The sequence below is a fragment of the Dromiciops gliroides genome, chromosome 1 (assembly GCF_019393635.1).
Source record: "Dromiciops gliroides isolate mDroGli1 chromosome 1, mDroGli1.pri, whole genome shotgun sequence".
In the NCBI taxonomy this organism is placed as follows: domain Eukaryota; kingdom Metazoa; phylum Chordata; class Mammalia; order Microbiotheria; family Microbiotheriidae; genus Dromiciops; species Dromiciops gliroides.
Genome location: NC_057861.1, coordinates 479819151 through 479845147, shown reverse-complemented (window position 1 = coordinate 479845147; position 25997 = coordinate 479819151). Strand labels below are relative to the sequence as shown.

General features: G+C 33.2%; 1 protein-coding gene across 5 annotated transcripts in view; it reads left to right on the top strand.

Annotated features, from left to right (window-relative positions):
* PAM (peptidylglycine alpha-amidating monooxygenase) overlaps positions 1-25997 on the top strand; it is a 310801-nt gene that overhangs the window by 242459 nt on the left and 42345 nt on the right. For 3 of the 5 annotated variants that reach the window (XM_043982336.1, XM_043982329.1, XM_043982319.1), the window contains exons 15-16: positions 3505-3822; positions 14621-14750. In XM_043982336.1, the coding sequence (XP_043838271.1) occupies positions 3505-3822; positions 14621-14750 (448 nt within the window). The remainder of the gene's footprint in view (positions 1-3504; positions 3823-14620; positions 14751-25997) is intronic. The other 2 variants (XM_043982355.1, XM_043982346.1) reach the window with 1 other exon arrangement.

The following is a 25997-nucleotide window of genomic DNA, read 5'->3' as shown; positions in this document are numbered from 1 at the left end:
AAATCCAAGTTGATTACCCTGATTTTTTCACTTCTCAACTGCCACTGTACCTAAAATTTCCAAACAACTTTCTCCTACATGTTTAGTCATAGAGCTAGCATAACTGCACTTAGACAGGGTAGCATGAAGTTTCTTGAAAGTATTGAAGTTGGTTACTATATTAGTGGAATTAATTAAGAAGTGACATCTGAAATAATGGTAAGTTTTAGTCAGAAAAAAAGCTAACTTTCAATTATAGACTGATTGAGAAAGTTGAGCCATATGTTTACTGGGCCTGGTTCTACCTAACTTCAAATGGAATTTTCGGATTATGGATCAAGAACTGGAAACAACCTCAGAGGTGATTTACTACAACCCCTCCTTAAACAGATGAGGAAACCAAGGAAGGCCCAAGGAGGTTAAATGATTTTTCCCAAAGTCACAGAGTTAGTATAAGCACCAGAGGTAGAATCTGAATGAAGGTTGCCGGATTCCAAAATCAGTGTACTACACAGCCTCTCTTCTTAGCAAATTTGTCTATTATTTAATAATTTGAGATGTATAGATTTTAATTTACTTCACAGAAGTGACTTGCTTTTCTGGGTTCTCTATACTCTATTTAACAGTCGAAACAAAAAAAAGTTGTTGGTCTCATATTTCCATTTTAAATCTTCCAACACAAAAACAAATTTGTCCGATTTAATGTATAGCATACTAGGGGACTGTATTGGGCAGAAAAATTTTGTATTGACGCAGTCTGACAGATTGGTTGAGTTTTAATTTACATTGTTCATTTTGCTGAAATTGGCCCTATTATTTTGATAATTATTTCTTGACAGAAGATTTCACCTGGGATAGTCTCCTTCCAAAAGCAAGGATAGAAATCTTAATTCAATTCACTGAACCAAGAATGTTTGTAAACATGACAGAATCTCTTTGGATTGTTTTTGAGAGGCTTAATTTTTTTCCCTCATACCAGTTTCTCAATTATACTATTTTGTGATAGTCTATATTTAACAACTATTTATAATTTTCATTTCTTAATATATGTGAAAAACAATTTAGCTTTTTATCACAAGGGACTATAAATATAATTAAAAAGTAAATAATGTTGGGGCAGCTAGGTGGCACAGTGGATAGAGCACTGGCCCTGGATTCAGGAGGACCTGAGTTCAAATCTGACCTCAGACACTTAACACTTACTAGCTGTGTGACCCTGGGCAAGTCACTTAACCCCAATTGCCTCACTAAAAAAAAGGTAAATAATGTCAATCTTTAGTTATAAGTAGTGTCTTTATTAGGGGCATTAAAATGTAGTATCAGGAATTGGAACAACTGAAGACTACATTTTTTATTTTATAAAAGAAAGTTTTTATTTTTGACAAAAATAAAGCTTAATTAGTTTTAAAGTTTTTTTCTTAAAAATTAGTTTCCTTGAATATCAGCTTTCCTTGTTCAAAGTTTGTTTCCCCGTCACATAGCTGATACCTTAAATAGATTTTGAACCACAAATTTAAATGACAGGTTCAAATTTCATCATTAATTGCACTAGAGTTTAACTTTTTCTAAGTTAATTAACATATTATATATATTCTGTTTCCCCATGTTTCATTTGAGAAATTTACTGCAAGTACATAGAAACACAAAACTTTTTTTAAAAAAATTGGAATCATTTTAGTGATTTCTTTCCCTAAGTAAAAATCTCTTCTCTTTGAAAAGATTTCAGCTGAATTAAACAAATATCTATTATTTGCCTTCTAAAATACAATATATTATGCTATTTCCTAGGGATATAAAGAAAAAATGTAAGCCACTATCCTCAAGGGGCTTACATTGTCATGAGGGTAGGGAGGAATGCCAGGAATAACTTTATATAAGAAGCGCTTGAGCTTCAGATCTAAAGCAAGATGGGGACTCATGAAGGTGAGGAAAGTGTTTTGTGTTTGGCCCGTTTGTCTGGAACAGAATGTGTCTGAAAAGCAAACCTCTGAAATTAGATTAGAAAGGAGGTGGGACCCAGACTGTGGAGAGCTCTAAACACCAGGTTTTGTATTCTATATTATACAAGTAGCAGGGAGCAGTCATGGAAGGTTTCTTGTGTGTACTGGAGAAGGCAGAGACTTGAAGCAGGAAGACCAGTGAGGAAGTTGGTGTAACAAACAGTCCAGGTGAGAAGTGATCAGCACCTGAACTAGGGTAAAACTTGATTGCAGAAGCTGTTGTGTGGGTAGACTCCGCAAAAGCATTGATAACTGGCTGTGGGGAAATGAGCAAGAAAGAAGAGTCAGGGCTGGTTCTAAGGTTGTAAAACTGCATGACTGGAATGATCTTAGTCTTCACGACAGAAACAGGGACATTTCAAAGAAGGATAAGTTTGGGGGAAATAGAATAAGTTCTGTTTTGAACATATTGAGTCTGAGATACATGAGTTATTTATGTGGCACAGTGGATAAAGTGGCAGGCCTGGAGTCTGGAAGACCCGAGTTCAAATCCACCTTCAGACACTTAATAGCTGTGTAACTAGGGTCAAGCCACAACTTCCATTTGTCTCAGTTTCCTCATTTATAAAATGAGGATAATAACAGCACCTCCCAGGATTGTTACGAGGATCAAATGAGATAATAATTGTAAAATATTTAGCCCAGCACATAGTAGGTGATATATAAATATTTGTTATTGTTATTATTATTATTTTCAGACTGATGGAAAATTCAGGTAAAGATGTCCTGGTAGGAAGTTGATAATGCCTGACTACAGTTCAGTAGATATGCATATTTGAGAGACATTTGAACCCATGGGAACTGATCAGATGATAGAGTATAGAGAGAAAAGAGGGCCAAAGACAGAGCATTGGGAAATAATCATAATTAACTGGTTTTAAATTGTTTTTCTTAAAAATCAGCAGTCTTAAATACCAGCTTTCTTTGTTCAAAGTCAACTAGAACTAACAAATAAAATATAAGGATCTATACTTTGTTTTTTTACAAATAATTTAGACTTCTGTAGTCTGTAATATGGAAACTGATCTATACCCACCAAAAAAAGTAGCTTAATTTCCCATGACTTTACACTTTAATAGTATTTTCCTCAAGGAATGATTTCAAATAAATAGAAATTATTCGTTGAGATTGTTCCTTTTTAAGGCTTTGGGCTCCAACTTTTTATTAATCTATCTATTGTAAATATCCTTTATTGAAACTTGCTTTGTAATTATGCACACATAATTTTGTCCCTACAAATATGTTCTTAGAAGTCACATTATTCACTTTCCCCAAAATAGCAAAAAACAATTTGTCAGTATATATGTTGCAGTTTATATTTTTCCTTGTTCTTGATTATCATTTTGTTTTTTTAATGTATGAAATACTTGAAACAATCTTCTCCTTGATAATGAAAAAGACAAGATGAGACATGGTATTTTCATAGAACTGTTCTTTTTTCTTTGCTGAAATTTTAGGAAACTTTTCAACTTTGACATAATCTTGTTTTTCCCCTCCCCTTTTATCTTTTCTCTTTTCTGTACAGGTGATTTCTATTCCCTCATTTCCAAGCTGCTAGGAGAAAGGGAAGATGTTGTTCATGTGCATAAGTATAATCCTACAGAAAAGGCAGAATCAGATCTGGTAGCTGAAATTGCTAATGTAGTACAAAAGAAGGACCTTGATTGGTCTGGTCCCAGAGAGGGAGCTGACCATAATGTGAAGGGCAATGCTATTCTTGTCAGAGACAGAATTCACAAATTCCACAGACTAGAATCTACCTTGAAACCACCAGAGAACAGACCTTTCTCATTACAACAGCCTCCACGTGAGGAAGGTACCCAGGAAACAGAGCACACAGGAGGTGGGTTTAGGGCATTTAATAAGCAATGTAATGCTAACAGAGGTTTCATTAACAAAATCTGAAGGGAATAACATCTGATTGGTGAAGTAATTTATCCCCAAAAAAAGGGACTCACCAATTATTGGAATCAGGATCCTTCATCTCCACCTTCCCCAACTTTGGTATATTTCTCATGATCTCTTGTTCTCTTTCTCATCTAGTATCATATGATAATTCAATTAGACTGTATAATTAGATGTAATATTTGTTATATCTACTTTTATTTTCTTTCTATACATAGAAATAGAATACATTATATATACTAAACATACTAAATCATATTTATTATAAAGTAATATTTATATAAATATGAAATATTTATATATGCTGTAATATATACTAATTTGATGATGTTGTGTTAAATTTTAAACCTCAGTCATTTAAATTTGTGGTTCAAAATCCATTTAAAGTATTAGCTATTTTAGTGCCCCTAATGAAGACATCACCTATAATTAAAGATTCACATTGTTTAATTTTTAATTATATTTATAATCTTACATAAAAAGATGAAATATTTTTCAGATACATTAAGAAATGAAAGTGGTAGTTGATCAATATGGACTACCACAAAATAGTACAATTGAAAAATTGTATAAGGAAAGAATTAAACCTCTCAAAAATGATCCAAAGAGATTCTGTCATACTTACAGTTTAATTGAATTATATTATAGGTACTTATAATAAATATTATATTTTGTGTATATAGCATATATTATAACTCATATACTTTTATATAAGTATATGTAAATATGAATGATACCATCTACTATTTATTTATACTTATAGCTTTATTATAAATTATATAAATATTTATATTTAGATAATTCAAAAAAAATATAACTATAGTAACCAAAAATATTTAGATCTATACTTTTGTCTGTCAAATTTAATTACAACATGAAAATTCTCCTTCAATGAACATTTTTCCATTATTCCAAATGAAAAACAATATAAAACATAATCTGGTGAGAAAATTCCTAGTATATTAAGTGTTTATAGACCCATTTATTTGAAGAAAATTAAATCCTTCTCTAAGGAAACTTCAGCATTTTTATCTGATTGACTTGTAAAACATAACTTATTTTTATGAGTTTGACTTCTTAAAAGTTTCATTATCTCTTACTATCTTAATTGGAAATTGGAGTAGTTACTTCTGAAGAGACAAAGTTCACCAATAACTATCAGATTTATCTTTAATTCTGACCCTGCTAGATTATAAATTGAGAGTAATAACTTATTCCCTTCAGGTTTCCATTAGAGCAAGCTATGGGTGCATCATATTTATCTTTAATTTTATTGTGGTCTCTGTGATATTGATTGTGTTTCATGTTAACTTACTAATGTGGAAAGCCAGATAAACAGCATGTGGAAATTATCTCCGAAAAAAAAAAAAAACCTGATATGTATGCATGGCAATTCTCCATGCAAGCTAGAAAAGGCAGTGTTGATTTCACATGGATTGACATTGCCAAATAGATCTTTGCTGACAGCCATAAATTATTTATTACCCATCTGATTTCTCTTATTGAAAATTACAATAGTATATTCTGCTTATGGATAAGGCTCAAGTCTCTGCCTATTGGGAATTGGCCTAGTGGCTTGAACCAAATATTTGGAAGATGCTGTTAACACCAATTCAAATTCAAACAGAATCAACCCACTTTAAGTGTTCTGGAATGTATTAAGTACAGTCAACCATGATAACATGGAACTATGACAGCTGAAAGAACAGTCTTGGTATGAGAACAGATATTTGCCCACTGAATATTTCTGATGCATGAATTATAACTTTAGAAAATTACTTCTTCCATTTGAATTCTTTCTGTCATCCATTTCAAAATATTACATTTGACAGTAGCATAAATTCAGAGTTTAAGACTTAAAGTACAGTGTTTCTTGACACACAGTCAGTGTCACCCAAAAAACTAGAGTAGAAATCATGAAAGAAGACCTGGGTTCAAATCCAAGATTTGTCACTTACTGCCTATGTCACCATAGGCAAGTCATGTAAATTTTCTGGACCTCATAACTAAAATTAATAGTAAAAATAATAATAATAAATGACAGAAATATATTTTCCTGATAAATAAGTCTTTTACATCCTTGGGTGGCAGTGTAATATAATAAAAAGAACTGAATTAAGAGTCAGACCAACTGGTCTTTACTACTTCCTACCTACTTAACCTTGAACAAATTATTTTACTTTTCTGACTCTCTATTTCATCTTTAAAATGAGGAGATTGGATTTAATTATGTTCCAACTCTTAAAACCCTTCTGCTTTGTAAAATGACTGATATTTGGAATAAAAGGGATATCACTAAATTCTTTTTTCAAAACATTCCTTTTCATTGCAATTGTGTGAATATCTCACAAGGTAATAAAAAGATAAGTGATCACAGCATGCAGCATGAGATCTGATTATAAAAAAGGAATAATCATGTATTTATTCTTAAAATTATTTGTTCTAACTTCATTTCACTACCCAACTTTGAAAGCTTTTAAAAATGGAAAACAATATCACAAACTATTCATTTTGCAGGGTTTTGTAAAGTTTTCTTATACTGAATTATCTATCTCAAAGTTGTATCATATGTGATATAAAGCACAATATTCATAATAATATAATTTTATGGGTACATGGCCCATATTTATGATATCATTAGGATAGAGATCTCCTGATATGGACACAGTCTGCAGGTACTAGTTTTCAACACATAAGTATTTCACAATCTTAGAAAATTGCCTGGGGGGCACCTATTGGTTTGATAACATGTTCCTATTCACACAGCTAGTATGTGTCTCAGGACTTGAGCCCAGGTTTTCCTGATTTTAAGCCCAGCCCTCTACCCACTATGTCTTGCTGTATCTGTAAAATAAATACTTTTGTGAGATCTTATATGAATATAGTATACATAGACCTGACTTGCAGCAAAGATCAGTTCTGTAGTGCTACTTTGAAATCCAAAGTCATGCTGCAATTCCGAGTCACCAATTTACAGTGTTATCTGAAAGACAATACTAGAAAATTCTGTCTTCGATCTGCCAAAGAATATAAATTAGGAAGCTACCAAAACAGTAAATGTAATCTCTGCTTTCTTGGAAATGGTGATAATTGCTGCTTTACTCTTCTTTATAATTCTGATAGCCATGCTGACCTCCACAAAAAGTGGAGCCAGATTTTCTTACTTTTGCAGGTACTCTTTCCTTTCAGCATTTTATCCTCATTGACAAAATTTTCATAAAGAAGAAAGGTATTTCCTGTATGCTAGCCTATGATGCCATGTTGCACTAATATGCCAATAGTCTTCAAGGATCAGTGATCTCCTCAATCTGGGTATTCTCACCAAAAACAAAAATTATAATTCATCCACTGTTAACCATCTTATATATCTCTTCATGTCTTCCCATAAGTTTGTTGCAGGCAATCTCTTTATGATGGATGGTTTCCTCATGTTTTTTTAACATGGGGATGATGCCAGTTGGCCATGAGAGCTGTCCCTCACTTTCATTCCATCATCAATCCATCTTTTTTGGCCATTCATTCTAGTAAGCAATTGGATGACATCTTTTATATCTTTTCATTTGCACAATTCCTCATTTATAGTGTGTTATCTTCATCTCATGCCCCCTGTGCACCTGACCCTTTGCATGATCTTCAACTCCAGTTTTTTGGAGAAATGTAGATCAGAAGAATATCAGTGTTAAAATATGGTCTTTATTTCACAAAGATCAATGCTTGAACACTGTAATTTCCAAAAGACAATGCAACCCACTCTTCTCCCTCTGTTCAGTTCTTTATATAACACATTATCAATTTGCAGTATCTGTCTAAGATAATATACTGATAGATGAGTTCACAAGTTGTAAGTACAATGGCATATTGCAGTCTAGAAAATAGATAATCTACCTCCGTTTGGTTTTTCCACTCTAGAAAGTTAGACTAAGCAATTTTAAATGGTTATGGATTTCATTCAGAATACTTTACAATTTGAGGCGGCTTGATGCAATTAGTCCACTGTCACCAGAAAATAGGAGAATCTGAAGGATATCACCAAATGTATGGAGAATCCTTCTTTGAGTTGAATTCCATGAAGAATCTCTTCTATGACAGTGGTGAACACCTTTGGCAAGGATGTCACTCTTTTATGCCTCAATTGATATTAAAATCAATAATTGGAGATTTGTCAAAAAGACTCATACTTTTCAAGGAATCTTGTATTATTTTGATATATGCCTAGGAAACACTTTGCTGGAGAAGAGCCCTTAAATTTTCCTTTTGTATTAACAAATGAAATGCTTTTTAAAATAGTCAACATTTAAGATAGTTGTATCTTGTATTTTCTATGCCTTTTAGCCAATATATGCTTGCAAAACTAAAGAAAATCAATTGCAAAAATCTGCTAATTTATCAAAGATGCTTTCATTGAGTAAATTGATTGTGCTCAAAAAAATTTAGTGTATCTGGGAAAGTAGATATTTGGATCAGTAGTGATTGGTATTCTTGTAGTTTCCATTTTTGGAAATATTAAGGTCTAGGGGAATTTTTATGCCTTTGGTCTTTTATACTTCACCTTCAGATACCTAAATAGCTACTTCTTTAATGCCCTAAAAATTGTGTTACTTTCAGGACAGATTTCCCCTCTGTGTATGGGTGTTTGTGTAGTTGCTTTTCTCATCCTTGTTTTCTTCTTCAGTGCCATCTCCACTTCCTCCATAAGCACATCTGGGGCTGATGTTAGAATCCAAAAATATAGTGTCCTTTGTCCTAGTGGTGAAAAAAGTTCATTTTTTTTTTATCTTTGCACCCTTTTCTAAATTTTGTCTATTTTTGTTCTTCCAGTTTTATCCTTGGGCTGACTTTAACTGCATCTCTTGCCAACCTTTATAGAAACTTATTTTTCCTCCACTGTTTTTCATTGGTTTTTTTAAATAATTCTGCTTATTATTATCTATTATCCTTCACTGTAAAATTTTACAAATGAATTTGTATCTTATACCTTTGTTGTCCATGGATGCATTTTTTATTTGTTTGTTTGATAAGTTGATTAGTGTTTTCTAAGAAGTTGAGTTTTTTTACACTTTTGATCTTCTCATCATGGTAATTGATTTTCTCTCAGTAAACTTAAGTAAGAAATTGTTATAATTTTCCCCAGAGAAGAGAAGGACCATCTCAATTATTTTATTAGGTCAGGTTGGAGTTGCTTTTATTAATGTCATATTTATTTTTCTATCTTTGTATTGATTTTGTTCTCTAATAAATAAATGGTCTGACTACACATACAGATGATTCAGTAACATATCAGTAACAAGTTATTTCCTGTTAAAATATAATGTTTCATTTTAATTATGTGATGTTATTTAGTGATCAATAGTTTGATCTCAAAGAAAGTCATGATGTGTTTGCACTCACATGCACATGCACACACACACACACACACACACACACACTAAGAGTGAGAAAGCGCATGTTGTATTGATTCCACAAGTCTTTAACCTTTGCCATTTCTTACTCAAGCCATATTTCAGCATATTTTTCAGAAGCCTTGCCTATATACACCTTTGCATTAAAATCACAGTTTTAACATATTTGTTGATTTCAGTTGGAGTGTTTTATTAAGTTCATGATAGAATTTCTTTACTTCTTCAATAGATATTGGTACCAATGATGCAATTTTTCTTGATGGGTTTTTTGCAAATATTTATCATGAGAATATCATGTAATATAAGATGACCCTGGATCATATGAAATGATCTCCCTTGTTGCCTTTAAATGCATGAGCAAGCCAACCTTACCAGTTCTTTTATTTGCCTCTTTAAAGAAACCTGATATACATCCTTCCACTTAGCTAGTTTCCTTTGGTCCTTTATATTGATTTATGTGATACAGTTCAATTCCTCATTTGACACAAATCTCACATTTAGAGTAATAACATCTCTCAGTATTCATAGATAGCCTAAAGACTGTGTGAGTCTGTGTACTCGCTGGCCCTTTTCTGCAACTTTGTCACCATTGCTGCCAAAGTAGATTGGAGCCTTACAGAACCTAGGGCCATTTTATATTTTTCCTTATTATATAGGTTGATTACCAAAACATTCATCTCTAAATGGCCAGTGTACTAATGATGAACCTCTCCATAGCCATAGAAAGATCCCGAGAAAACAAATATAATCTACTGCTATGACCATACTTGAAAACTTTCTAGCAAAGTATTTGTTCTACTGGTCTATCCTTGAAAACCCAGAGTAAGAACTATAGCACAATATGGCATCAGTGTAGGACTTTGTGAAGGACAAAATCTTCTAAACCTTAAATAGTTTGTGGGATTTTTTTTTGCTAACATAGTACTTTTACCTCCCCCCAAATATTTTCCTATTTGTTGTAAATCAACAAAGATTAGAAATTAAAATTTTCAAATCACAAGAGAAAACTAAACTAATCACTATATATTTTTTAAATTTTCTGTTCCAAATTCTCTCTCTCCTTCTTCCCCCTCTTCCACCCATTGAGAAGGCAAGAAATATGATACTCATTATACATATGAAGTCATGCAAAACATATTTCTACATTTGCCAGATCATCATTATCTTTTATAGCCCTCCAAATCTATGTGATTTTCTTGGATTGCCATATATTTTGTATATTGTGTAATGTGGAAAATATTTAACTTTGTGGACTTGAAAAGCAAATGCAAATTTATTATCCTCAGACTTTATGTGCTTAAAATTTTTCCTCTAATACTTCCTTGACATTTACATGACATAACTTGAATATTGAGCAAATAAAATCTTTAGTTGCTCTTATTCTAGTTGTCCCATATTTTCCTCTTCAAAAGGATTTATTTATGTAAAAAGAAAGATATAGAGGACTGTACCAGGAAGAATACTGGTTTTGACTTACGTATAGTTGAGGAGTTTAGCATATATTAAATTACCCTTGTTACTAAAAGTATATAGAGCTACATTTGTGTCTATCATATTTGATAAGTAAACTCAAAACTTTCCTATATTTATGTCCTACTGGTCTCATTACATATGCAAATTATCATTTTATTTAGCCTCATTTCTTAGAGCAACTTTCCCTCTGATGCATCTATTTTAACACTGTTTCATTCTTACTTGTTCTTGCCTCCAGATATGATTTTGCAAGTTAATTTCTATAGATATGTCAGTCTCAGAATAATGTAAAATAAGGTATTCCATTGGACCAAATTTACATCTTTTGAAAATGTTGTTCCGAATCTTTACATATCTCCAATCTCCAAATCATGACAAATGTTTTTTTTTCTTTATTAGTAGCATAAACACATAAAATATTGGTATCCAAATATATGAAATTAAATTAAAAATCCAAATTGGGATTAAATAACACAAAGGAAAGGAAACTTAGATAACATTTTATAGCCTTGAGTTGTCATACTGTCCCTTCTTCCTTAAATACAACATTATAGCAAAGTTTTATTTTCTTCTTGTTGCTTCTGTAAATATTTGTAGTAATGTTTTGTTTAATTATAGTAATTACCATGACTTTGAAAAATACCATAGTCTCTGAAATGAGCCATACTTTCTTCACTGGAGAAAAATCTGGAAATGTATAATGACAAATTATAAGGGTTTTTTTTTTATTTTATGGGCTTTTTCCCTCTGAGTCTAAATGTGAAGAATCATTTAATATGAAATTAAGTCAGACTTCTGACTTTAAAATTAAATTTTATTGTGTAATGGGAAAATTATTACCCTTCTACAGGGTTGCAAACAATTAAACTGGGAAACTAGCATTGTTTCCTTAAATCATTTTATTCATTTATCAGATATATTCAATAATATCTTTGAGATATAATATGAAGTTTTAGTAGTAGTACTTATTTTTTGCCGGGCAATGAGGGTTAAGTGACTTGCCCAAGGTCACACAGCTAGTATTAATTTTTTCATTAAAGTTATAAAGAATTTCAAATAAATATTATAAAATATCAAAACTGTACTTTCCCCTCATTGACAAGCTTTCTTCTTAGAGTAATATAAATTATTCTCTATAAAATAAGTCACATATGCTACTGTGGAAAAAATTGCATTTTAAATGATGAGTGTGTTGTCACATGATTGTTAAAAACACAAGAATTTCTAGTAAACCATCTAGAAACAATTACTTTTTCATGTTTGTTTTGATTTTCTAATAGTATTTTTTCCTCTGAGATTCTCTCAAATTCAGGTTGCTTTACAAACATTAAGCTGGACATAATCACACTCAAGTGATTCAATTCAGGTAACTGACTGGAATCAGGTAAACTGACATCCAGACATGGGAGTATTTGCCCAAATTCATATGGAAAAAAAGCTTAATATAATGCAAGATCTGGGAGCACAAGTCTTCTTTCTTGACACAGAATAATATTACCTACCTCAAAGATTTTTTGTGGGAATGAAATTTTAAAAGATAATGTATGTACAGCATTTTGCAAACCCTAAAGTGCTACATAAATGTGAGCTGTTTTTACTACTTAACATAAAATTCAAAGGCATCATAATTATAATGTTTAACTTTCTCGGGCCTCCATGTTCCAAATTTGAAGTGAGAACTAAAGTTCTTCCTCTTGAAATTTAATCTAGAAAAGTAATAAAGAGCAGCGAAACTATATTGATAGTGACTACCTTTTGACAAGAGTAGAGCAAAGTGGAGTTGGAGAAATACATCAGTAAGAAACTATCTATACCCATATTCTGCCCTACCTAACCTATCTCAACTCTTGGCAAATTGAATGGATGATAATAACATCAAAAATAAATATTTAGAGCTTAAAAGAGACCCAGGGATCACCTAGACTAACCACTGCATTTTATTGTTGAGGAACTGAGGTATAGAAAGACCAAGTAATTTGTCCCAGGCATCAAGTAGCAGAGGTAGTGATGATAAAAATAATAGCTGTAATTAATATTTATATTAATGACAAAACGCATTTCTGCTTGCCAATTAAACCATTACAAACAAGTAAGCTCAGAGTTTTTCTTTAGACAATCTGAATGAACAAGAGATTTAAAAAATCAGCTATTTTAAGTTAATTCTGTCCCCTAACATAATTAAAAGTAAACTTATGCTTCATTTATGCCATATTTAAGAAGTTTATTCTGTATTCATCTAGACATGAAATCTTGTGTCTGTCAAAACTATTTCTCATTGTGAGTGAGGCTCCCCTACAGTTTTCCATAATTATTGTCAGTTTCTGTGAAAAGTCACTATCAATATGTTCTTTTTTCTAAAAATTATCCAGGCCCTGTGTTTGCTTCTTTTAGATATTTCATGGCATGGTGTCACATATACTAGAGGATGAACAGAACAAATGATGTTCAGATTATTACATTTCCTCCTTCTTTGGCCCATGTTTTGTAAGGAAGGCTATGGAAATGATTTGTTAAAATGAGATTTGATGATTATCTATAGATTACAAAGACTTGCTCTATCCATGTTACCAATTTGCATAGATGCTCAATAATTGCCCAGTAAATTATTTTTTGCTTGAGTTCAGGGGTAGTATTATAATTTCATCAAGAATCTTCTGTTCCTCTAACTCTCCTGCGGGAGAAAATGATGAAAAAAGAAACATTAAGGGAGAGTACCTCTACCACCAATTTTCCAGTAACCAGCTGTCAAATGGAAATGACTAATAAAATGGATAATCAGTGAATAACTTATTATATATAAATCACAAGCATCAGACAATCAAACTTTACTCAGAAGCCATACCATAATATAAATTTTACTCATAATAAAATTTACTCAGAAGCCATACCCGAATTAAGCAGCCATGCTTGCAGTTCAATTGTTCATACTTTTCATAAGATGTAAAAACTTAAGGCACATTTGATATAATAACTTGATGAATACTTTTTCCAAAAACTCCACATTAAGATTCTTTCAGATTTATTATCCTATTGTAGAAAGAGCCCAATTTAAAATGTCCAAAAAAGAAAGATGTCCGAATTGGTCTTCAATGACTCAAGGATAGTCGGATTATATATGTATTTTATTAAAAGGACAAGGGGGCATATTGTATAATATATTATAATAAAAGCTAACATGTATATTGCACTTCAAAGTTTATGAAGCACTTTACATATGGTACCTTGTTTGAGCCTCATAATAATCTTTTGAGGTAAGTGCTACAGATGCTCTTATCCCCATTTTACAGATGAGGCTCAGAGAGGTTACACGACTTGGTCATGGTCACACAGCTAGTAAGTGTCACAGGTGGGATTCAAACACATGTATTCCTCATTCCTAGTACAACACTCTATTCCGCTATGTCACAGTCCCTCTGTTGTAGCTTAGGATGCCATTGGCTTGTGCATGAGTTGCATTTTATCAAGAAGTATGCCACTTGATTAAATGCAATGGCCAATCTTGCCTCTGGAGGACCAGCAATATTCACTTCCCTCCTCTCGGTAGAGAAGTGGTGGACTCCAGGTATGGAATGTTGCATATATTTTAAGGTGCAGTTGCTATGATGGTTGGTTTTAACTGTTTTTCTTTGTTCAAGGGAGGGTTCTACTGGGGGCTTTGGAAAATGAAAGTAATGTGAAAAACAAAAAAATCAATAAAACATTTTTAAGTTAATAAAATGATATGGCTTGGATTTTTTAATTTCCATGCATCTAGTGATATATTGCATGTAACAAAAATTTTTTTGCTCATACAATCACTACAAACCCTTGTGGCTTCCTAGTAACTTTATTTTCCATTTCAAATATATTAATTTATTTTTGTAGATTTCCATGTAGAAGAAGCACTGGATTGGCCTGGTGTATACCTCCTGCCAGGACAGGTTTCTGGAGTGGCCCTGGACTCCAATAGCAACCTGGTTATTTTCCATAGAGGTGATCACGTTTGGGATGGAAAGTAAGTAAATATCTCTTCATGATGTAAATTAAAAGGAAAATTGGTTATATCATTTTCCTTAAAAATCAGGGAGAGTTGGTAGGAGTAGTTAACAATTCTCCCTCTTCTTCATTTTCATTTCACTTTCATTTTCAAGGTAAGATCATATCTAATGAGCAGGAAGCCAGGTGTTACAGTGTATAACAATAATAACTGCCATTTATATACGTATAATTTATATACATATATATACACATATATAGTGCCTACTATGTGCCTCTTTGTTGCTCATGTTGGTAATAAATAGTGGGAGAAAGGTAGATATAACTCCATGAAGAAGTAATGAAAAGTTATTATCTATGTTTTCATAGGAGGTAGGGAAAACACTTATCAAAATTAAAAAAACCTTATTTGAAATCAAGATTTTATATGTGTGTACATATGCACACATAAATACATATATGTATGTGTGTGTATATGGGAAAACAGTCATTCTGACTAAAAACAAGTGAAGAGCAGGGTTCTATCATTACTATTTAACATGGATTTTAAAATTAAAGTAATGACAAGAAAAAAAACTTAAGGAAACAAGCACTGATAAATACAGTTCAAGAATGCAATGGATCTTTGGTCATCAATATGAATATTTTTTCCATTAGTACCAGTCTGACTTGATCCATACATTAGTTTTTTCATTCTGTATCATTCTTATCTATATTGTCCCACAGATCCTTCACAGATATTTTAGTTGGAATTCCTTTAGATGTTTTCTTTTCCAGTTAGAGATCTCAGGATATCCATCATTCATTGCATGACTAACCTTCTTCCTTTTCAGATCATATATTTCCTTGATATTATCCCAAACACTATTTCTTACACATAGGTTACTGTGGGAAATATTTTGCAAAAGCGAGACCATGTCTTGCTTTTGAATCTATGGAGATTGTGGCATTCATAATTTGTAGTGGATTAACGTGTGTGTGTGTGTGTGTGTGTGTATAAAATCACCTGAAAATATTTGTGGTAAAACAAAACAAAAACACAAAATGCAGGGTTTTGCACTCAGAAAAATCTTAGGATCCTTGAAAGCACTGCATAATTTCCCAAGTGCAATCAATCTAAACTGCTCCTATCCTCATTTCTAATTCTGGTCCCAACTTGTTATCTTCCTCCAGTATCTATCCTAGATATAGCCACTAATGTAGTAACTCAATTAAATGGCCATTCAACTACATGTCAGACATTTTTCAGCCATTTAGTTTTTCTTCTATTAGTTTTTTTTTTTTTTGCCAGTCTCTTTTTAGCAATCATGGTTGTCATTGAGGAAACATTGTAACATTCTAAAGCTTGGAACCTTCAGCACAACATCTTCCATAAAGAGAAGTATATGAAGAATCTCATGTCCTATAGGGAATACCTCTTCTTCCATGCTTATTGTTCAGACTATCATCCATGACAGTGGAAGTGAGCCAATATCTACCTCTTTTATGTTTCAATTGATGTTAGTTAACTAAAAAGTCATTCAACAAAGTTAATTTTCTGAATACACTTATCAAGGCAAAGAAATCTATGTGGTCTTACCCTGAGAGATTCCCTTTTGGAAGAACCATGAAGGTTGCATTTTGCTCTACTAAGCAGAAAGGAATAGGAAGTTAAATCTGCTTCATCCTCAGTAACAGTGACACTACCACAGCTAGACTCTAAACAAGAAAGTAGAAATGACATTTAAGTAAATTAAATCTTGGAGAGAACAAATACAGACTGATGAAATCTATTCTGGAGATAAAACAGCCTTGAGAGCACTAAATCATTCAAAATATAAGAGATCAGAATGAGATGAAGATACTAAAAGAATAGAATAAAATAATGGGCAACAATAACATCCACAAAAGAACCCTGAGTGGATATAAGTAACTATTGACCATATTTCTACTCTATCATCATTATAGTATCTTCATGAGAATTATTTACACATCCAAAGTGCCCTTGATAAAATATGTAAAGGAAATAGGCATCTTTCTGCAAATAATTTTCTACAGCAGGCCACATCTTTTTTTAGTAACATGGCTAACTAAGATATAAAAGTTAAATGCTGTCTTCATTGATTAGAAAGAAGAGATTAAAATATCTCAGTCTGAAAATGCATGGTATATTTACAAAATGTAATAGACTCAACAATCAAAAAGGGAAGAGATTAAAATAGTGATATATAAGATGAATTCACCCCAAAAACCATCATTTCCATTATCATTGAATAAAGTATTTAAATGACATATCAATTATTATGACACAATATATCAACTCTATACCTTCATTCACATATACATGCACACATATACATAAATACACACATACATATATACACAAATAAACTATAAAATAACTTCAAGAGAAATAAAATAAATACTAAATTATTTAGGAGGTAGTCACTGTCCATGATGAGTTGTCAATGTAGTGAAAATGGTAATGCTACTTAAACTAATTTATAGATTTAATGCAGAGTTCATAAAGCTCTATTATTCTTTAGTTTGTAATATTCTTACCTGAAGTTACTTTTATGCCTGTTGCTTTTCAGAGGAGTTAATCCTGATATTCTGTTAAAGAAATACAATAGTGGTTGTTTTTTTAATAAGGACTCCATTTTTATACAAAGTGAGTTAATCTTGCTGAATTTAATAATAATGTATCATAATTAACAGGAGAGATTAAGTATTTGCTTCAATGTATGACTATAGTACTATTTTTAAGTTATTCTTCTTGCGTCTTTTGGGCAGATTGATCAGTTTCAATCACTTCTTGTGGCAGTATATTTGACCATGCCGAGTACTGCTAAAAGTTAAAATCATGCTGTGAAACGTTTATAAAACATAGATTTTTTTCTCATAGAACTTAGAGTCTAGTGGAAGTATGTGAAACATACAAAAAAGATAACTATAAGATAAACATAAGTTCATTAACAAAGTACCAATAAAGGGCTACATGAGGTTTAAGTAGGACAAATTTTTAGCTTTAAATGTAAAGATCTGCCTTATTTGCCTCTGGCTGAAACCTATGTTTCAAACCCTATCTCTTGCCAGTCCCCTTCATCAAGGCTGTGGTTTAGCTAAAGTAAACTACTTAGACCTTCCTTGAAGTTGACATTCAATATACTATCTCCATACATTTGCACAAGATGTTACCCTTGCTGAGAATGTAGTCCCTTCTCATGTCTGCTTATTGTGATGTAGGTTTTCCTTCAAAATGTTATATCCTCTGTGATGAGTTTACTCCCTGTCTCCCCTCCCTCAAATCTTTCATTTTTTGTCTTTATATCCCTAGTACCAGCATAGTGCATTGCCTATGGCAGGGAATTAATACATGTATCTTGAACTGAACCGAAAAGACCATTATCAGCTAGAGCAGAGATGAGGAGAATGAGGGAAGTGGTAGTGTTTGGAAAGGCTTCATTGAAAAGGTGACACTTAGGTTAGATTTTAAAGATGTATGTGAATTCACTCTGATTCTCACACATTGGTGTAGGACTTTAGTAAAGAAATACTACTAATAAAATACACATTCATATATTTTACATGTTTTATAGTCTTTTTTAGTTTATAAAAAACCTTCCTCATATCCCTGTTTATTATTGTAATTTTACAAAAAAAAAATAGAGAGATGATGTTACAAACCCAGGGTCACACAGATAGCAAGTGGCAGAACCTAGATACTGACTCGTTTCTTTACTCCAAATCTTACTCTCTCTGCTATATTACATGACGTAAATGTTAATTCAGGGCAAACAAAATCTATTTATTTAGGAATTAAGATGTCATCTAGATTACCATTTGTAAATGGAGTCCAGTTTCAGTGCTGGCTAGGAATCCAAATAACTGGAACATAATGTCATCATCTGATTTATTTTTAAAATGCAAGTGTCTAAAAGCAGGTTTATTCATTAATTACATTTTGTAAATTACTATCACTTCTTTACCTTCCATGTGCTTACTGTCATCTCTTTGCCCTTCAAGTGCTTCCAGAGGTAGTACTATTTATTATTTCTATTTCCTTTTGATTCTCTTTTTGTTTGCATTGTCCTCTACAATGTGGAAAAAAATCTCTTTTAAAGCTCAATTCTCAGATTCTCCACAGAATAACATCTTATTCCTTCCGAAAAGTGTAGGTGAATTATTGTTGCATTTCTTTCTTTTTCACAAACTATAGACTCAAGATTTTATACTATCATGTCAGTAAACAAGCATTATTTAAGTGTTTACTGTGTTCTAGAGACTGTGCTTGCATGTCCATGATCATGTTGCCTTCCATATGATGTATTAGAAGATAAACAAAATTTACATGATTACTCTTCCCTTTCTTCAGTGAAGGGAGGACACTTGTCTTAGAATATTCAACTTCTCTGATTGTGACAAGTAGCTATGGTGGTAAGATACTTGCAAGATTGGATAGGAGGTAGAAATTGAATTCTTGAAGCTATAAAGATTTGAATACATTGAATAAAGTCCCATATAACTTTTCTTTGCAATCTTTCCCATGCTGACTGACTTCCTACTTTTAAATTATATGTGCCCTAAGGCCAGGAATTTTTCTAATCTAAACCTAATAAATGTTATTACACCTTGGAGAGATCACAAAACTTGTGAAAGATCAATATATGCTTATAATTGGTAATGCTTTCCAGTAACCCTGGTCAAAGCTCAGTTTATCACCTCTCATATAACCTAGTTTTGTCTCTACTTTATCCATCTGCCAATTTATGCCATGTAAATATGGCAGTAAGATTTTTGTTTGTTTGTTTGTTTTTTTTGTTTGTTTTTTTTTTAGTGAGGCAATTGGGGTTAAGTGACTTGCCCAGGGTCACACAGCTAGTAAGTGTTAAGTGTCTGAGGCCGGATTTGAACTCAGGTACTCCTGACTCCAGGGCCGGTGCTCTATCCACTGCACCATCTAGCTGCCCCGGCAGTAAGATTTTAAGAACAAATAAGCCAAATTTGCTCACCAAAGTGTTTAACTAGTATTTCCCTCTGCTTCATCTCTCTCTCTCTCTCCAAAGTGGCTATTTTAAAGAACTTTTACAATAAAGGTGGGAAATGCATAGTTCCAGCAGAGTGTCATGAAATTTTAAAGAAACTTTTTATCTGCCAGAGCATTAGTACAGCATGGTTGCTATAGCTCTTTAAAGTTTAAATGCCTCCCAGCAGGGATTAGACAGATCTTTCCACAGGAACAGCTGTTCTTGGGTCCTTTCCTTGAAATAGTCACAGATGTTTGAGATTATATCTTAAAGGAACAGCCCTATCAACCTGGTTACCCAATGGACTGGCCCTTTACTTTTATGTGTTCTAGAAAGCAGGGTGGTCCAAGACTGATTTTGATCATCAAGATCCCTGTTGTTATGACTTTTCACCATCTTGCTCTTAAAATCTGAAACCTAGAAGATGTCTTAGACATGATAGAATCATAGCACTCAGGCTGTAAGAGACCTGAAAGATCATCTAGTCTAACCCCCTCATTTTACAGTTGAGGGAGCTGAGGCCTAGGGAGGTTCAGTGAACTGTCCAAGGTCAAACAGGTAGTTAGGGTCAAGAGTTGGGATTTGAATACATATCCTTTGACTCCAGAACGACAGTACTTTCCACTATACCATATTGTCATGCAGTGCAACCTCCCTTCCCAATACAGGATCACATCTACAATATTCCTAATGGTGATCCAGTTTCTTTTTGAAAATGCCCAGCTACAAGGATTTCATTACTATTCAAGGAAGCCCATTGAACTGTTAGAGTTCTGGTTTTAAAGTTTTTCCTTATATTCAACCAAAATATCTTCCCTTATAACTTTTATCAATTGGTGGAAACACAGAATATTTGAAAATATCTAATATATGTAATTGACTCTTCTTCTGACTAAGCATTCCCAGTTTCTTCAACTATCATCACAATAACCTGACCTGATTTCCAGATCCTTCACCACTCTAGTGGACTTTCACTGAATGGTGTTGGGTTTGTCAATGTGGTGCCTAGAACTAACAATAATATAGGGTAGTGATGTTTTTAATTCTTATGTTAAGGAGACTTTGCTTATACTAACGCATCCTAAAAATCCACTAGTTTCTGTGGCAGCCACATGATTACGTTGGTTCCTATTGAGCTTTGATAGCTGAATCAATTCTTCTGTAATTAATGCTTTAACATAAGGACAGAACTTTGTGTTGTGTCATGGAGAGGAAGTGTGGTACTATGGAAAGACTTCTAACAGCAGCCTGTAAGGTTGTAGAACCTGTGCTCAGATTCCTCACTCTGATGCTTACTACGTGACCATAGGCAAGTCTCTTATTACCCTCCCTGGCCTCAAGATCCTTAACTCTAAAATGAGAGGGTTGGACTAGATGGCCTCTAATGTCTACTTGAGGTAGAAATCCTATAAATGAGCAGTGGTTTGGAATTAAGAGACCTGGTTCTGAATCCTGACTTTGGTATTTACTGTGTGAATTTTAGCAATCACTTTAAACTCAGTTCTCTGTTTCTTTATCTACAAAATGGAAAGATTGAACTAAATTATTTCTAGGGTTCCAACTCTAAATCTTTATGTAGCATAACATTCAACATACTACTGTCATTCATAAGATGATCCTCCAGAGGGAAGCTAGTACCTTAGGTTCAGAAATATTCTGTGGTTTCATACTAACAGAACTATGGCTTACAAGCATATAATTTATTCAAGGCAAAGTCATTTACTAAAATAGTATAGTAAGAACAGTAGCAGAGAAACCCTTCCCCTCCCTAACATATACACAAATTTAAGATATACCTCTAGTATTACATACAGCATGAATGAAAAGAATGAGAACAAATTTAGAGTACACAGGTATGGAGGGTCACTAGTAGAGAACATAATTTGCCACAACAAAACTTATGCTTCTATGATCTGAACTCTATAGGAGCTTAGGAAAAGCTTCTATGCAGCCTTTCTCTTCTTGGGTATCTTGATATTGCTCTCCTCCCCCATCCTGGGTACAGCATCTCAGATGACTGTGTCACACCTAGGCTCACTGGTTCTGCTCCTTTCCAGAGCTTAACTACAGCTTTTGGAAGTAATTCTCCTTTGAATCCATGGTCAGCTCTGCTCTTTTCTCTCCTGCCAAAGATTGCAAACATTTAAACTTCTTTCTGCCTTGAATTTTGCCACACGTTCCTCTCTATGTGTATATGTGTTTGCACAGTGGGCATTTCTGCTCTCTGATAGTTTCTGTCTCTCTTATTAGGCAAGTAGTTCCATGGCAAGACAATAGTGTCAGTGGCTAGAGGAGAAAAAATCCCCCTTTTAGGTTTTTTTTTGTTGTTGTTTTTTGGGGGTGGCAGGGCAATGAGGGTTAAGTGACTTGCCCAGGGTCACACAGCTAATAAGTGTCAAGTGTCTGAGGCTGGATTTGAACTCAGGTCCTCCTGAATCCAGGGCCTGTACTTTATCCACTGTGCCACCTAGCTGCCCCCCCATCTTTTAGTTTTAATCAACTTTTTCAATATCTTTTTGAATTCTTGTCATCCTCAGCATCAGTTATTCCTCCTAGTTTTGCATTTTCTGCAAATTTGGGGAGCACACATTCTGGCTTGAATAAAAGGTTGACTATTACACAGCTAAAGACAGAGCCCTATGACATACCACTAGAGATCTCTGTCCAGACTGATATCAATTCATTAGAATAGATACTTTGAGTACAGTTGTTCAGGCTCAAATTCATGTCTCCATCTTGACTAGGAATACACCTATGAGACTGCCAAATGCCTTGTTGAAATCCCAGTGCCTTATATCTATAGAATTCCTTTTGTCTACCAGTCTAGTAACCTGGTGAAAAAGAAATTGAGGTCATTTGTGAGAATTTGTTTTTAGTGAACTGCTTCTAGTGATCACTTATTTATTTTCTCAGAGCTCACAAATCATTTACATCAAAATTCTAGAATTTTGCCAGCTCTATACATTTTGTGATCCACCTTTTTGTTCCCCTTTCCTGATAACTGGAATGTTTCCTTTACCCAATAATATGTCTTTTTCCCCTTCTTAATGATTCTTTGAGGACTGTTACCTATTATTACTTTCACAGCTAGAAGTTGGGAAGGAGGGTGGTGGTATTTTTTTTTCAGTACTATGGTAATACCATTTATCTGGTACTATAATTTGAACTCATTTTAAAAGCCTATGTATACTGACTCTTTGAATAGCCCTTCTTACTGTTTCTCTCACACAATATTACATCTCCCAAATGAGCATTTTCGCAGCTGTTCCTCATACCTAGAAATCTCTCTTTCTTCATCTCTGCCTCCTGGCTTCTTTGGTATCCTTCAAGTCTCAGCTAAAGACCCACCTTCTTCAAAGAAACCTTTCCCCAACCTCCTTAATGCTAGTGCTGACTCTCTGAAATCATCTGTATTTATCCTGCATTTATCTTGTTTGTACACAGTTATTTATATGTCTTCTTCACTGAACTGTGAACACCTTGAGAGCAGAAACTGCTTTTGCTTTGTTTTCTTTTAGCCTACTTGGTATCCCTAGCCCTTAGCACAGTGCCTTGCATATAATTTGTGCTTAATAAATTTTTGGTGACTTGACTTTTCAGTTTTAAGATTATCCTCCTTGACTAAAAAAACAACTGCTAGGATTCTACATGCAGTCACCAAGAGTTGGACATGACTAAAATAATGACTGAACAAATTACAGAAAGGATTCATTTAGCATTTCAGGATTTATAGTGTTTCACTCTCCACAACCCAGTGTAACTATCCTCATGTTATAGACAAGGAATCAAATGCAGGCAACTTGTGATTTTCCCAGGCTTTGAATTCAGGTGTTGTTTTTTTTAACTTTAGTGCCAGCACTCTTTCTACTACACCATGTTGTCTCCCAGAAATAACATAAGATTTGAGTTCCATTTGCCTTAAAGAGGTGGCCCGTTCCTTCAACAGTCATCTTTGTCTCCCAAACAAAGTCCTATGGTCTCTTGTATTGTATATATTGTGCCACTCCCCCATTAACACGTAAACTCCTTTCAGGCATAGAATGTCATTTTTTATCTTTGTATCCTAATCACTTAGCAGAGTACTTTTTAAATTTTTTATTTTTAATTTATGTAATAAAAGAAGCATTTCCATAACCTCATACAATAAAGAGATGATTGCACATGAAACTCCAACTCTACTATGCATAACTTGCTATTTCTTTCAAATATCCAATAAAATTATCAAGTAAATTTCTTTTTTTTTCTTCCCCTCCCTGAGATGGTTACCATTAGACACAAATAGGTATAGATATGTAAAGGTTATTCTATGTATATGTCTGTTTATCAAGTTATTACTCTGGATGCAGATAGCATCTTTCTTCATATGTCCTTTATAGTTAATTTGGCATTTATAATAGTAAAAATAATCCATTCAAAGTCATTCTTGAAACAATATTACTGTTAGCCTTTAAGATATTCTCTTGGTTCTGTTCATTTTGCTCTTCATTACTTCATGCAAGTCTTTCCACGTCTTTTCTAAAATTATTGAGCTTATCATTTCTCATAGCACTGTAGTATTCTGTCATAATCATATACCACAACTTATTCAGCCATTCCCCAATTGAAGAGCATCCATGAAATTTCCAGTTCTTTGCCACCACAAAGAGAGCTTCTATAAACATTTTAGAACATAAAGGTTCTTTTCCTTTTTCCCTAATTATCTTCAGATAATTGCTGGGTCAAAGGGTATAGGTAGTTTAACAACTCTTAGGGTATAATGCCAGATTGCTCTCCAAAATGGTTGGGTCAGTTCATAATTGCAGTAACAATGAATTTATTGCCCCAATTTTTCCACATCCCATTAAATGATTAAATTTACTTTAATAAATACTTATTGAATTGAATCAAACCTTTAAAAGAAATCCTTTTGTTTTCTTTGGCATTTTTTGGAAAATCTTCACCCATTCTAGAATTTAAGCTCCCTGACATTCTTACAGGTTTATGACAGTGTTTTGCAGTCATTTTTGGCTGAGTGCCTTCTTCCTATCTTTTCTACATATTATTTGAAAATCTGAGCTAAGCAAAATTCCTTGTGCCACCACATTAGTTTCTTTAAATATCTTCCTATTTTCCTTCTTGAAATGCTTCCTGATTTGAATGGTAATTCAGGATTTTTTTAGGCCATCTCATGCCTTTTGGCAGTTTTCCCTTTTATATCTGAGTATTCATGGCTATTTTATCTGAATTTTTAAAAAAATCAACTTTCTTGAAAGCTGGAGTATAGCCTTACTCACTTTTAAAAATCAAACTTTAAAAAATCTTTCTCTGGCTTCTTAACTGCTCGAATTACATTATAATTAATTTCTCTCCTTGTTATTATTTATTTTATATTTCTTAATTTTAATTAACTAAACCAAAATTATTTTCTTATAACTATTTATTGCTCTCCTTTTATTTGACTTTAGCAAGACATTTATCTTCAAACTTATCCAAGCCAACTGATTACCCACTAATGTACAAAATCATTATTAGGGAATAAAGTTATTTTAAAATAAATAACTGATGAATTCTGGGCATTAGGAATTAGTTCAGTATTTTCAGATGAGTGCTTCTTCCAAGAAGCAAACAAAAATTATCAGTTCTTCAAATATTGTATAAAATACACAAGTGTATTATGACATCCTGAAAAAAGTTGAGTGGTGAAAATAAAAGGCTCTCTGCATTACATAATGCAGGGTAGCTTCTTTAGAACACTAAAATAAGTAGTTTCCTATAGCAACACTGTAATCAGCCCTGTTATCTAGCATCCATATATGAATGGTTCCAGTTACCTTTCTTTGAATCACAGGATCATTTATAACCTGACCACTTGGCTATCTGGAAGGAAAGATATATTTTATTAATGGTTTTCTCTGGGAGAAAAAGAATGAGAGAAAGAATGTGAATCTATTTCTTTCTACCTCCCCTGTGTGAATACAAGAGAACAGCTGTTCTCTTCTATAGAACTCTAGCTCTTCCAAATAAAAGGATTAGAGATGGTCAGCCAATCAGGGAACTGTTTGGCCAAATATCTCTTGATGCTGCCTGCTCAAGCATATAGAAACTCTTCTGATGGTTTGTTAAAGGCATAGCAGATATTCTAAATGAGTGTTTTGCTTGTATTATATTCCCTTTTCTTCCCTTAAAGCTACATTCTTCTTAAAAATCCTAGGCATGTTAGTGTTTTCTAGTGCTGGAGCTAGTAATATAGCTAGATGATATTACCATGGCTGGGGTCCAAC